Raw genomic sequence first — 15807 nt, forward strand, 5'->3', positions numbered from 1 at the left:
TATTACGGTTGTGCATGTCTGGAATTGTTTATCCATTCACCAAATTTAGCCTTCCTAGGAGGGCACCTGGCATCTGGGGCAAGAAACACTGAAGAAGATGGCGTCGGCCGATGCCTTTATACTCCAGCCATTCTGACGTCGGAGAGGAGGCGACACCAGCCGACGCTGGACCCAGACTTTGGAATCCGGCCGACCGAGGGCTGCCTGAGGCAGGACAACCCATATGTTATGACTGCAGTTGCATATCTATCGGACATCTACATTTATGGTAGGTACAAAACTGTACTTTCTTCATGTTTCACTGTTACAGTCATTACACTTAGGTTATCCTGCTGGCAGGCTACCCTCAGTCGGCCTAAATTCCAAAGTCTAGGTCCGGTGTCGGTTGCTGTCGCCTCTTCCCTGACGTCAGAGTGCCAGGGGTATAAAAGATGCAGCCGATGCCATTTTCTTCAGTCTTTCTTGCCGTGCGGTGCCTGAAGCATAAGCAGTTTGCAAGTGCCGGTCAGCTGATTTCTGAGATTTTCGTGTTCGAATTTCAGATCCAAAGTCTTCTTCAAAAGCTAAGTACCCCGTTGGGGAAACTTTTTTCTTGCTCCAGACCGATGTCAGAAAAAGTTAATTGTATTTCTTGTGGAAAGCAAATACCTCATAAGGACTTTAATTCTTACTGTATTCCTTGCCTAGGCCCTGACCACGACGTTGCTAGTTGTCGGTTTTGTGCTAGATTTAACCAACGCACTATTAAGTGTTGGTACGATTTTGCGTTACACTATTTTGGCAGAAGATTTAATTATACAATGTCGTCGGATAGCCATCCGACTACTGGAATTCACAAGAAATGCAAAGAAAATGGAAAGGATAAGCATCCGAGGTCCAAAACTGACGACGAGGCTTCTTCTAAGCCAGTCGCCAGTTCTCAGTGAGGCGTCTTCGCAGCCCCTTTCGCCTGCTACTTTAGACCCACAGGCCGCTACGGACTCTCATGTGGAGTCGACTAGGCCGCTGGAAGCTCAAGGTATTGGAGACTATTCCCTCAGATGGGTCCGGAGCCGCTGAGCAGGCATCTGCTTCTGTGGGTGTTTTCAGACCTACTCAGTTATACATTAAAATGACTTTAGCTTCAAAGGCAAAGACTAAAGCACCTTTAAAGACAAAGAAACAAGTACAACAGCCTCATGGACAGGCCTCCATGCCCAAAAAACAGATGCTCAAATGGCCGAAGACCTAATTACTTTGATCAGGTGTTCCCATCCCCCACCTGATAAAAGGCCTAGGCAAGCAACAGTATATGAATCTTCAGATCAGGTTTCCATTTCATCTGATTCCTCTTCTGATCAGGAATACTCTCTTCCTCCCTGTGAGGATTCTGGTGCTGAAGAATCTATCCCTTCAGCCTCTCCTCCTGAGGATTACTCTTTTGGGGAAACATTGCATACCATGAGGGAGCATTTTCACTGGGAGAGCCAAGATTTTTCAGAATCTAAGAAAAGGCTCAGAGACTTCCTTTTACTACCACAACACAGACCCCTAGCTGTTCCACCTGTGTTAGACATTGTAGATGATGTATTTTCAGAGTCCAGTCTGACTCCTTACCTCCAGCTCCTGTTAAGCCAGACAGGTACTACAGGGTTCTTGACTCTCATAAATTTCTTTTCAAAAACCCTGCTGCTGACCCAGAAACAATCTCTCAGGGTCCCAAAGGGGTCAAGGCATCTGCTGCAAAAAACCCTACCCCCTCAGACAGGGATTCTAGGGCTTTGGACAGATGGGGGATAAAAGATTTACACTTCTGCTACCTTGGCTATAAGAGCTTTAAATTGTCAGTTTCATATGCTCAAATATCAGCAATTTATTATGTCACTGCTTAAACAGAAAATGTTGATAAATTCTGAATGTGCAGAAAACAAAGAAATGCAGGATTTATTGCATGCAGCTGAACAAGTTGGAAAACCTACTTTGCAATGTGGTTTTGATTCTTTGGAGGCCTCCTGCAGGGCCGCTGTTATGGGTTCTGTAATCAGGAGGCATGCTTGGTTAAAGGAACAAAATCTGCTTGATCATGTCAAAGCAAAATTATTAGATGCTCCATTACAGCATGATACCTTGTTTGGTGTTAAAGCAGAAGAGGTATTAAAGAAAATGGAGTACAAAGCTAAATCTATGCAAAGGGTTAAGGATTTCTTACAGGTACAGCCACCTAGATTTAGCAGACACTGGCCTACAAAGAATTGGTCCTTTCCAGTGTCAGACAGACCTCAAAGGGGCAGATACAGACACCCAAGAGGCAGATCCCAGCCCCAAGCTAAGTACAGGTCTAAACAGTGGGGTGCTTCTACCTCCAAAAGTGGAGAAGACAAAACACAGCCATACAGGAAACAGTCCCAATGACTTCCCCCTGCCTGCACCAAGCACTAAAACTGGCACATAATAACCCAGGACAAATGGGTCCTAGACATAGTGTCACAAGGCTACAAGTTTCACTTCCATACCCTGCCAAGGACAAACGGTTGGCCAGACCTGCCAAAACATCAGTGGGCAAATATGCAGAAGATACCTCAGATTCAAAGCTGGCTCAATGCACTACCAATTCTCTGCACTGCCCTTTGGCTTATCTACTGTGCCCAGGGTCTTCACAAAGTGCCTGGCACCAGTAATTGCATTCTGCAGACAAAGAGTAATACAAATATATCCATACTTGGACTGCCTCATTCAAGCAGAGAACAAGGACATTCTACTACAGCATCTAGCATTTGTAAAGAGATTTCTAACCGGCCTATGGTACACAGTCAACGAAAAGAAATCAAAACTAGTACCCTCTCAAGAGATAATATTCCTGGGTGCAAGCTTAAATACAACTGCCCAGATGGCTTATCTCATGCCAGACAAACAGACAACTGACTACCTATTTCAACCTGTTGGCAACAAAGGCCCAGTTATCTGCAAGAAAAATTCTGCAGGCTTTGGGCTTCATGGCATCCTGCATTCTACTAATTCCATATGCAAGGCTGCATATGAAGAAACTTCAGTGATAACTAAAAAGTGTTTGGACTCAACATTGCCACAGTCTAGAAACAAAAATTACCCTCATCCCCTGCCTGCAACAGGAGTTTCGATGGTGGGCGAAGGCTTGTCACCAGAACAAGGGGCAGCCATTCACTTTACCCCCAGCCAGGCAAACATTAACAACGGCTGCATCAGATTATGCCTGGGGGCCCACATGGCAGGAAGGTGTATTCAAGGCACATGGTCTACAAACCAAATGCAGCTACATATCAATCAAAAAGAGATGCTAGCTGTTCAGAATGCCCTGACAGCCTTCAGGGACCTACTTCATCCGGGACAACTACTGATAAAGTCAGACAGCACCATGGTCATGTGGTATATAAACAAGCAGGGAGGCACTCATTCCTACCCCCTTTGCAGACTAGCCATGACTCTGTGGGGATACAGCATTGACTTACCAAGTACATCTGCAGGCACAATTCCTGCCAGGAAAGATAAATACTCTGGCAGACGAACTAAGCAGAAATCTCATGGATCCCCACGAGTGGAAATTGGATCCACAAGTCTTCAGCATGATAACAAGGAAATGGGGATGCCCAGAGATAAATCTATTTGCCTCTCCTCACAACTACCAACTAAAAAGATTCTGCACAAGGACTTATCACAGACAAGCATGGAAAGTGGACGCCCTGTCTTTCAGCTGGAAAAACCTAGCAGTATATGCCTTTCCTCCACTGCCTCTCCTACCCAAGGTACTCCTAAAGGTCAGACAAGAGAAGCCAAAAATTATATTGATTGCCCCAGACTGGCCCCACTTGGACCTTGCCTCAAATACCTCATCTACTATTCCAACAAGACAATCATATCCTGCACAGCCAGCTAAAGACCTTAAACCTGGCAGCATGGCGGATAATGTCGTCATACGAAACGCACTCCTCACTAAAGCTGTGATGGGTGTCATTTTGGTGGCCAGAAGGTCAAGTACCAGAAAATCTTACACTGGAAAATGGAAGAGATTCTGTGCTTGGAACCAGGCACAAGGAATTGACACAGCTGTTCCAAATATTCCTCAGATTTTGCAATACTTAACTGAGATGCTGGACAAAGGCCTATCCTTTTCATCAATTAAAATTCATGCCTCTGCTATTTCGGCTCATTACAATACAGAGCCACCAATCTTTTCTCATCCTTTTGGTAAGGCAGTACCTCAGAGGAGCCAAAACCTTAAGGCCTCCAAGGAGATCACCAATACCTGCATGGGACCTCAATTATGTCTTGGAAAAACTCACCCTGCCTCCTTTTGAGCCAGCCGCTACAGCTGATATAAAGGTTTTATCTTGGAAAACAGCTCTGCTCCTAGCAGTAACATCTGCAAGGCGAGTCTCAGAGCTACAGGCACTCATGGCTGTGGAACCTTTTATCACTTTTTATCCAGACAGGGTTTCTCTGAGGACAAACCTGACATTCATGTCTAGGGTAGTCTCCAGTGTGGCCATTAACCAAGCTATTCATCTGCCTACTTTCTATCCAAACCCACAGAATAAGGGGGAGAGAATTCTGCATTCTTTGGACATACACAGACAACTACGCTTCTACTTGTACAGAACCAAAGCTTTCAGAAAGACAGAGCAAGTACTAGTGGCATATGCTGCAGGATCACAAGGAAAGGCTATCTCAAAGCAGACTATTTTTAACTGGATAGGCCACTGCATTCGTTTCTGCTATTCACAACATGGCAAGCCAGTGCCTAAGGGCATTAAGCCACATTCAACTAGAGCAGCAGCCAGTTCAGCAGCCTTCCTCAGGAGAGTAACAACCAAAGACATTTTAGAGGCTGCTACCTGGAGTTCAGTGCACACCTTTACAAAGCACCATCACTTACCACTCTACTCTAAATCCAGGGCAGGCTTTGCCACTGCAGTTCTGCAGGGCCTCTTAGCCGCTCCTAATGCTATATTAGCTCCAGACTCCCAACCATAGCTTTGGGATTCAACCCAAGTGTAATGACTGCAACAGTGAAACACGAAGAACATAGTACAGTTGTGTACACTTACTATAAATGTAGATGTTCGAGTGTATTCACTGTTGCAGTCCAAGTTACACACCCGCCATCCCCCATCTATTTGCTGGAACTTATCTGCAGTTCTCTAATCTATACTATGTGGTGTATTTGCTTGTAGATGAAGGTATAATATATTTTGGTGCATGCATGTTTTATTGGCATATTTTTTAGCCTAACCTTTTGGGGGCACCTGACATCTGGGGCAAGAAAAACTGAAGAAAATTGCGTCGGCTGCATCTTTTATACACCTGGCGCTCTGATGTCAGGGAAGAGGTGACAGCAACCGATGCCGGACCTAGACTTTGGAATTCAGGCTGACTGAGGGTAGGGCTGACTGAGGGTAGCCTGCCAACAGGATAACTCAAGTGTAATGACTGCAACAGTGAATACACTCGAACATCTACATTTTATGGTAAGTGTACACAACTGCACTTTGCCATGAACTACCACATCGATGGTAGTCCACTGACCACAGAAGGCGTTATAAGAGATCTGGGAACACAGGTTGACAGCAACCTCTCTTTTGACCACCACACTGCCACTGTGGTCAGAAAGTCCTTCTATGTGGCACATCTCATTACTAAGGGTTTTGTATCCAGGAAGAAAGAAGTCATTGTCTCCTTCTACTCTTTCCTCATTAGGCCAATCATCGAGTACAATGCCCCATTTGGCATGTACCTCACTAGACACCTGCAACAACTGGAGAGGCCACAAAAGTACCTCACAAAGAGGTTCCTAGGCCTTAAACACTTGTCCTATATGGCAGACTAAAAAAAAAACTCTAACTATTCTCTGTCTCGTATTGCCTATTTAGGGTCGATCTCTGCTTGACTTACAAAGCCATATCTGACCTAGCTCTGTTAGAAATACTTCATCTAAAGAAATCCCAGTCCCTCCGCACTACACGCTCCAGAGACCTCAGCTTCATTACCACAATCAACAGAATGTGCTGGAGGAACAGGTTCATAACCAGGAGACAGCCCATGCTATGGAATAGAGTTCCCATACATGTCAAACAGAGCACCTCACTGGCCCTCTTCGAGAGAAATCTTGATGAGTGGAAGGGAAATAGAAAATTCACCCTGGGGATCACTCCAGTGGCTCTACTCGACAGTGGTACTGGGAACTAAGGTCAGATTGCAAGATGCCAGGGTAATCCTATGGGCTAGACTTGTAGAGGCTCCAGGGCCATTAGCCTAGTACACACCTATGAACCTAGGAAACAAATAATTACCAGTGAAGCTGTTGCATATCTAAGTATTCATCTCAATGGTTGTTAAAATCCTTGCTGGCCTTAGGCATAGGCCATCTAGGTGGCTGCCTAGGGTGCTGCTCTAGCAGGGGCATTTTTCCAGTACTCTGGATGGTGTAGGTAGACCAGGATGGAGGCACCAGTTGGTGTGGGGGGATACTGTGGAGTCCTTTTGCCTAGGCCACCAGTTTGACCAAAGGCCGGTTCTGGTTACAGTGTATCCTGTCAACAACACAGAAACTCCTTGAAGCTATTCATTGTTTATTAAGGTGGTTCTCTCAAGTTTTATGTTCTGGCCATGTGTCAATACATGTGTGTTTTTTTTTTTTGTTTTTTTTTTCTTAGTGTGTCATTTAATGTCCGTACCATTTATCCTAGTTGCTGGTGTCTTGTTTTCTAAGAAAATGTTATTTTTCTCAGTGTGGGTTGTGTGGGATAATATCTTTGTACAGGAAATGAGCTTAAAACACTAAGGAAGAATTCAAGATGGCACAACGGTGATATAAGACACTTCTAGACATAGCTGGAACACAGTCAGCCTGTTTACCACAGGTAATAGCTAATCCAGCAAGCTGTTATATGGGTAGGGTATATGAACGAACAAGGCAGTATTTTTATGTTACTGTAACTTGTTCTCATGTCAAGTTCTTGCTGCAGGTTATGGAATAAGTAGTTTCATAGTCCATGATTTTGGGCTTGAAATAATAAAATTAAAAGTGCATAAAGCGCATTTAATCTGTACTAACCAAAGTTTTTTTTTTTTTTAGGTTATATTTAAAGCCAAAGCCAAATATTCACCTGAACTCAACAAATACAAGTAAGTATTACTTATTTTATTTTATGTTGCATATTTCAAGGAATTGAAATTCTGAAATATAGTGAAGAGCAGTAATTTTACAAAATAATTATCTCTTTATGTACTGTTTGTTTGCTTAGTAGGCAAATGTTACAAGTATTTATTATTTTCAGGTAAAGTGCCACAGGTAAATTGGATCCTGCAGATTGACTCTGCTCTTGTGTTGAGAGTTGTTCCAAGGATCACCATTATATGCCTGAAGGTTTCAGCAGACTCCTTTCTACACTTTAATGACCAATTGGTTTGTGATTAAAGCTGTTCGGTTGCCTGTCTGCATATCATAGAGGGATGAAGTCCTGAATGCAGGCTAGATGACTGGGTTCTGTTAGTACCACCAGTGGTGGGTGAGCCAGGCAAGGAGAGAGAGAAGTGAAGGGACTTGGCCTGTTTGCCTGTCCTGGTGGTGGTGGTGGTGGTGTGTATGCACTTGGGGAGCATAAAGAGTTGGAGTGACTACTCCAGCAGATACTTTGGAAGCAAACTCACCTGCTTCATGGTTGATTTGGAGATATTTGATAGCAATGTTAGCTACAGAAACTGGGAATGACCAGAGTGTTAGCACATTGCAGTGGAGTGTGTGTGTGAGGCTGTAGGCCAGCAAAAACTAGGAAAAACCTCAAACCACTGTGATAGTTTATCTATATGATAACTCCACTTAGTTGATGCTCACCCTTTGTGATGAGTCAACAAATGGGTTAATTAGCTGAAAGGGGGCTTGTGTTTGGCAGGCAGCAGGTTAAAAAAAAAAAAACTAGATTGTTAAAAATTCATAAGTTATGTCAGTACTATGGGAGCCTCAGTGCAAAAAGTGGAGATTGTGCTGTTGTAGTTTAACTTAATTTCCCTAGTGCCAGTTATTTTGACTATCTTTCTTTTAACCCTTTATTTTGCTTTTTAATTATTAAAGATTTATATGTTATCAGTGTAGCATTCCTAAACAAAGTCAACACCAGCATTTGGCTTGCTGCTACTTATGAAGCAAATTTCCTTGTTTTTGAGATTTCCACACCTCATGACATTTGGCTTTTATCAGTTTTCTCATCCCAGTTACTTTGTATGAAGGTTAGCTTAAGTACTTGACCCAGTTCCTGACCCCCAAATCCAGCAAAGCCAAAATTTTAGTAAAAACATTTTGTTTTGTACACTGGCTGTGTGCAGTTCCTTGGCACAGACATTTTGTACCAATGTTTCCATGGTGGTAAAGATGAAAGCGCAGTGACCCCACTCTTAGAATGATGGTTTGTTTAGCAGTCTTGGCCATTCTTCAGAGTTTAATGTGCTAATATTACATAGCATGTATACAATGCACATTGTAACTGTATCTTTTTTGCAAAAATATGTGGGGCTGAGATGAAAACTGCATAGTTATAAGCAGTTGAAGCACTGGTGAATGAGTGGCAGTAGATTGAACATGTAATGTCGCTGTTGCTTTCACAGTGGTGTGTTGTATTATGAAAGTTGAGGGTGCACTTTACAGGGATTTTTACTTTTCTTCCACTGGGTTTGACTGTGGTATTGGTGTATATAATTTGTGGATGTTCTTCGTGTTTCACTGTTGCAGTCATTACATTTGGGTAATCTGCTGGCAGGTTGCCTTCAGTCGGCCTGAATTCCAAAGTATTGGGTCTCACGTCAGTTGCTGTCTTCTCTTCCATGACGTCAGGTCATCAGGGGTATAAAACATGCAGCCGACGACATTTTCTTTTGTCTTTCTTGCCGCATGGTGCCCAAAGCAGAAGCATTTCACAAGTACCGGTCGGCCGACTACTGAAATATTCAAGTTTGAGTTTCAGAACTGAAGTCTTCACTAAAGCTAAGTACCCTGTTGGGGAAACTTTTTTTTTTTTTTCTTGCTTTTGCCGATGTCAGAAAAAGTTAATAATTGTATTACTTGGGAAGCAAATACCTCATAAGGATTTCCATTTATACTGTATTCCTTGCCTAGGCCGTGATCACAACGTGCCTGGCTGTCAGTTTAGGGGTAGATTTAACCAATGCATTATTAAGCATCGGTATATTTTTGCATCCAAGTATTTTGGAACTGATTTAACTACCCAGAAATGTCATCGGATAGCAATCCGACTACCAGAGTACATAAAAAACGCAAAGAAAAGGACAGAGAAAGGCAGTCGAGATCCAAAACCGACACCGAAGTTTCTCCTAAGCCAGTCACTGGTTCACCGGTACTCAGTGAGGCGCTTTTGCAGCCCCTGATACCTGCTACCTTCGAGTCGCAGGCCTCTACCGACACCCATGGGGAGTCCGGCATGCCGCACAATACTCAAGGTATTGGACCGATGGATGTATCTCCCTCGGATGGGTCCAGAGCCGCTGAGCAGGCACCGGCTTCTGAGGGTGTATTCAGACCTCAACATTTATATGTCAAACTGACGAAAGCTGCAAAACCAAAGGCAAAGGCATCTTCTAAAACTAAAAAAAACATGCCTGAGCCACGTGCACAGGCCTCTATGTCTGAAAAACAGATGATCAAAATGGCTGAAGACCTTATTACCTTGATCAGGGGTTCCCATCCCCCTCTAGCTAAGAGGCCTAGGCAAGAGACTGACTATGAATCTCAAGATCAGGTTTCTATTTCTTCTGATTCCTCTTCTGATCAGGAATTATCTTTACCTCCCTATGAGGATTCTGATGCTGAGGAGTCTATTCCATCTGCATTTCCTCCTGAGGATTATTCATTTGGAGAAACCTTGCATACTTTGAGGGAGCATTTTCACTGGGAGAGTCAAGACTTCTCAGAATCCAAAAAGAGGCTCAGGGATTTCCTTCTTCTCCCTCAGCACAAGTCTTTAGCCATTCCCCCTGTTTTAGACATTGTGGATGATGTGTTCTCGGAGTCAAGCCTGACCCCTGACTCTTTACTTCCGGCTCCCAGTAAGCCTGACAGATATTACAGGGTCCCTGACGCTCATAAATTTATTTATTTAGAAACCCTGCTGCTGATCCTGAAACTATTTCACAGGGTCCAAAGGGAGTTAAGGCCTCAACAGCAAAAAACCCTACCCCCTCCGACAGAGATTCAAGGGCACTGGAGAGATGGGGAAAAAAGGTTTATACATCTGCAACCTTGGCAACCAGGGCCTTAAACTGTCAATTTCATATGCTTAAGTACCAACAGCATGCAATGGGATTGCTGAAACAGAAAATTATGTTGATTTCAGAATGTGCAGAGAATAAAGAATTGCAGGAATTATTGCATGCAGCTGAACAAGTTGGAAAGCATACTTTGCAATGTGGTTTTGATTCTTTAGATGCCTTCTGCAGGGCTGCAGTTACTGGATCTGTGATTAGGAGGCATGCCTGGTTAAAGGAACAAAATTTGCCTGATCATGTTAAAGCTAAATTGCTAGATGCACCTCTAGAGCATGATTCTCTGTTTGGTATTAAGGCAGAAGAGGTTTTAAAGAAAATGAAAGACAAAGCTAACTCTATGCAAACTGTTAAAGATATCTTACAAGTGCAGCCACCAAGATTCAGTAGACACTGGCCTACAAAAAATTGGTCCTTTCCTGTGTTAGAGCTCAAAGGGGCAAGTCCAGATGCCCTAAGGGTTCCAGGTACCAGCCTCAAGACTCCTGCAGGTCAAAGCAATGGGGCGCATCCACCTCCAAAGCTGGAGGAGATAAAGCGCAAACCTACAGAAAGCAATCCCAATGACTTCCCTCTGCCTACACCAAGCACTTATCTTTTGGCAGCACCCATAGGGGGAAAATTAGCACTTTTTGCTCAAAATTGGCAGTTAATAACCCAGGACAAGTGGGTACTAAACATCATATCACAGGGGTATAGATTCCATTTCCACTCTGCCAATGACAAATGGTTGGCCAGATCTGCCAAAAAACCAATGGGCAGAGGCACAGAAACAGGTTTCGTCCCTCATGGATATGGGGGCCATTTAGACACTACCAGAACAGGAAAAAGGACAAGGTTTTTACTCGACTGTTCTTGGTACCCAGAAAGGACAAAGCCTGGCGGCCAATACTGGATTTATCGATTTTGAACACATACCTGGACATTCCAAAATTCAAAATGCTCACTTTACAACAAATTCTGCCCATGCTGGGCAAGAATGCTTGGCTGGTGACTTTAGACCTAAAAGAGGCATACCTGCATGTTCCAATAAGACAGTCGTCCAGAAGATACCTCAGATTCAAGGCTGGCTTAATTCATTACCAATTCTCTGCACTGCCCTTTGGCTTATCTACTGTGCCCAGGGTTTTTACAAAGTGCCTGGCACCAGTAATTGCATTTTGCAGACAAAAAAGTATTCAAATATATCCTTATTTGGACGACTGTCTCATTCAAGCAGAGAACAAGGACACTCTTCTACGACACCTGGCATTTGTGAAAAGGCTTCTAACATGCCTAGGGTACACAGTAAACAAAAATAAATCACAACTGGTACCCTCTCAAAAGATAACATTCCTGGGTGCAAGCTTGAATACAACTGCCCAGATGGCTTACCTCACGCCAGACAAACAAAGGCAACTGACTACTTACTTCAAACTGATGGCAACAAAACCCAGTCTTTTGCAAGACAAATTCTGCAGGCTCTGGGCTTCATGGCATCCTGCATCCTACTAATTCCATATGCAAGACTGAATGTGAGGAAACGTCAGTGGTAGCTAAAAAGTTTATGGAGTCAGCATTGTCACAGTCTGGAAACGATGATTCCTCTCATTCCCTGCCTACAACAGGAGTTTCTGTTGTGGGCAAAGGCATGTCACCAAAACATGGGACGGACCTTCACTCTACCCCCTGCCAGCCAAACCTTAACAACAGACGCATCAGATTATGCCTGGGGGGCCCACATGGCAGGAAGATGCATTCAGGGCATATGGACCCCAAAACAAATGCATCTACATATCAAACAGAAAGAGATGCTAGCTGTTCAAAATGCCCTAACAGCCTTCAAGGGCTTACTTCATCCAGGACAACTACTGAGAAAGACGGACAACACCACGGTCATGTGGTATATAAACAAGCAGGGGGGCACACACTCTTACCCCCTTTGCAGATTAGCCATGACACTGTGGGACACAGCTTTGACTTACCAAATACATCTTCAAGCTCAATTCCTGCCAGGAGAACAAAATACTCTGGCTGATGATTTAAGCAGAAACCTCATGGATCCTCATGAGTGGAAACTAAATCCACAAGTCTTCAGCATGATAACAGAGAAATGGGGAGCCCAGACAATGATCTATTTGCCTCTCCTCAAAATTATCAACTGAAAAGATTCTGCACGAGGACTTATCAGAGACAAGCATGGAAAGTGGACGCCATATCCTTCAGTTGGAAAAACCTAGCAGTTTACGCCTTTCCTCCTCTGCCTGTTCTACCCAAGTCCTCCTAAAAGTCGGACAAGAGAAACCAAAGATGATACTAATTGCCCCGGACTGGCCCCGCCAATACTGGTACCCAATCCTAAGGACCTTGTCTCAATACCCAGCTTGGACCTTGCCTCAAAAACCACAACTACTGTCCCAGCAAAAAAATCAGATCCTGCACAATCAACTACAGTCTCTGAACCTGGCAGTATGGCTAATCCTGTAATCATACAAACGACACCTCTCAGTAAAGCTGTGATGGATGTCATTTTGGAAGCCATAAGGCCTAGTATTAGAAAATCTTATGTCGACAAATGGAAGAGATTCTGTGCTTGGAATCAAGCACAAGGGACTGATACAGCAAAACCACATATTCCTCAGATATTACAATACTTAACTGAGATGCTTGACAAAGGCCTATCTTTTTCATCAATCAAAATCCATGCCTCTACCATTTTGGCTCATTACAATACAGAGCCACCAAATTTTTCTCATCCTTTACTAAAGCAGTATCTTAGAGGAGCCAAAAATGTAAAGCCTCCTAGAGATCACCATTACCTGCATGGGACCTCAGTTATCTGTTGGAAAAGCTCACCCTGCCTCCATTTGAACCAGCTGCTACCGCTGATATAAAGTTCTTATCATGGAAGACAGCTCTGCTACTAGCAATTACTTCAGCAAGAAGAGTTTCAGAGCTACAGGCCCTCGTGGCTGTAGAGCCTTTTATCATATTTTACCCAGACAGGGTGTCTCTGAGGACAAATCCTACTTTTATGCCTAAGGTCATTTCCAGTGTGGCTCTTAACCAAACAATTCATCTGCCAACTTTTTATCCAAATCCGCAGAACAAAGGGGAGAGAATTCTGCATTCCTTGGACGTTCACAGACAGCTAAGATTCTACTTGAGCAGGACTAAAGCTGTAAGAAAAACTGAGTAATTACTAGTGTCTTATGCTGCAGGATCAGAAGGAAAAGCTATTTCAAAGCAGACAGTTTCAAAGTGGATAAGCCATTGCATCCGTTTCTGCTACTTACACCATGGCAAACCTGTGCCCAAGGGCATTAGGTCTCATTCCACTAGAGGTGCAGCTACTTCTGCAGCCTTTCCCAGAGGAGTACCAAGCAAAGACATTCTAGAGGCTGCTACTTGGAGTTCTGTTCACACCTTTACAAGGCATTATCATTTGCCTCTCTACTCCAAGTCCATGGCAGGCTTTGCCACTGCAGTTCTGCAGGGCCTTATAGCCCCACCTAATGCTGTTTAGCTCCAGCCACCCAACCATAGCTTTGGGATTCTACCTAAATGTAAAGACTGCAACAGTGAAACACGAAGAACATAGTACAGTTGCGTACACTTACCATAAATGTAGATGTTCGAGTGTATTCAGTGTTGCAGTCCGGGTTACCCTCCCGCCATCCCCCTTTCATTCTGGAGTTTATCTTTCCCATCCCCCTTTCATTCTGGACTTTATCTTTCCTTCTCTATCTTCTACACCCTATGTGGTGTATTTGCTTGTAGATGAAGGTAAAGTTTATTTTGATGCATGTGTGTGTGTGTGTATGTATATATATATATATATATATATATATATATATATATATATATATATAATGTGTGTGTGTAAAAAAAATTTTTTTTTTTGCTACCTTTTTGGGGGCACCTGACATCTGGGGCAAGAAAAACTAAAGAAAATGGCGTTGGCTGCATGTTTTATACCCCTGATGACCTGACGTCATGGAAGGGGAGAGACAGCAACCGACGCAAGACCCAAGACTTTGGAATTGAGGCCGACTGAGGGCAACCTGCCAGCAGATTACCCAAATGTAATGACTGCAACAGTAAATACCCTCGAACATCTACATTTATGGTAAGTGTACACAACTGTACTTTTTGGGTCTAGATTATTTAGAAAATCCACTTTTTCTAATACTTTTTTAAATTTTCAGAGCTTCCACCCTTCTTGCATCAAAAGAAACCTGGTGAAGGGCCAGATGATTAGAGCAGCAAGAATGTGTTCTGAGCTAAAGGACTTCAAACTGGAATTGGGTTTACTTTACAAGGTGTTTTGTGATGGAGGTTATCCACCTCAGTTTGGTGGTAGACTGTAGTGAACAAGTATTAGATGGGTGGGGAACTAAATATATACCATTTGTAGGTTGTTGTGGCACACTAGATCTCCACCCTAGGATTAACAACATTGACTCTACTCTTGCTAATTCTATGGTCATTTATTATGGCGGAATTAGTGCAATGGATAGAAAAATATGTCTAAAAACTGAGTTATGTTTAAAATCAACTTGGAATTATGAAACATCTTGTGGGAAGGACCACATTTTGTCTACAAGACAGGACTCGATCTTAAGTTCTGGTTAGAACATCCTTTATTAGAATGAACCAACAAAAGGAAAGAAACTTATAAATGTGGGGCGTGTAAATAGTGCAGTTTTATTTTGGAGGGGGAAAACACCACAGTAGGTCAGTCACCACAAAAACTTACACTGGACACAGGAAGCTGTAGTAGCTAAGGATTAGTGTACTTGGCCATCTGTCCGAGTTGTACATATTACTATGTAGGGAAAATGGAAAGAAGTCTCTGTAAAAGGATTTATGAGCATAACTATGCAATTCGGCATGGAAGTTTAAACAATGCTCTCTGTAAACATAGTATTAGTTGCCCATCCTTCAGTAAGTTTTATTTTGGAATTATTGAGGTAGTTAAAAAAAAAAAAAAAAAAAAAAGTCCAAAGGGGAGGTTTTGGGTGAATGAATTGGCTTTAAGGGAGTTAAATTGGCAGCTTAGATTAAATGCGACTTCACTACCTGGGTTGAATGAATCTGTAAACCTTATGCCAGTGTAAAGGAAAAGGGCATTGAACATTTAACTCCCACTTAACTAATTTTACTTTTTCTCACACATTTGTGAGTATGAACAGCACAGTAGGTGGCTTTGTACTAGTCTGCTTTTATTGCTTTCACTGCTTCCAGCCATAATGTTTTTAAACAGAAGTACTTTTAAGCACCATATAGTTTTTAAACTGCATTTGTTATTATATTCAGCCACTTTTTATGAAGTTTTACATACGTTTTCTGTATAATGAGTTTAATTCATTATCAGTGGTGGCATGTATTAAGTTGCGTTTAGTAAAGTAGTTTTGGATTGTTGTGTAGGGATATTTAAGTGCATTATGGTCATTTGACATGCTAATTGTGTTTAAAATAACCAGCTTTTATTGATTTTTTTTGTTCTGAAGAAGTTCCTATTTTAACAGGTATGAAAGCGCT

General features: G+C 42.8%; 1 protein-coding gene across 1 annotated transcript in view; it reads left to right on the forward strand.

Annotated features, from left to right (window-relative positions):
• Nucleotides 1–15807, forward strand: part of GPR137C (G protein-coupled receptor 137C) — a 761588-nt gene that overhangs the window by 338342 nt on the left and 407439 nt on the right. Inside the window, exon 2 of the mRNA XM_044074333.1 lies at nucleotides 7088–7137. Within this exon, the coding sequence (XP_043930268.1) occupies nucleotides 7088–7137 (50 nt within the window). The remainder of the gene's footprint in view (nucleotides 1–7087; nucleotides 7138–15807) is intronic.

The sequence above is a fragment of the Protopterus annectens genome, chromosome 6.part0 (genome assembly GCF_019279795.1).
Source record: "Protopterus annectens isolate FY-2018-M chromosome 6.part0, PAN1.0, whole genome shotgun sequence".
Classification (NCBI taxonomy): Eukaryota; Metazoa; Chordata; order Ceratodontiformes; family Protopteridae; genus Protopterus; species Protopterus annectens.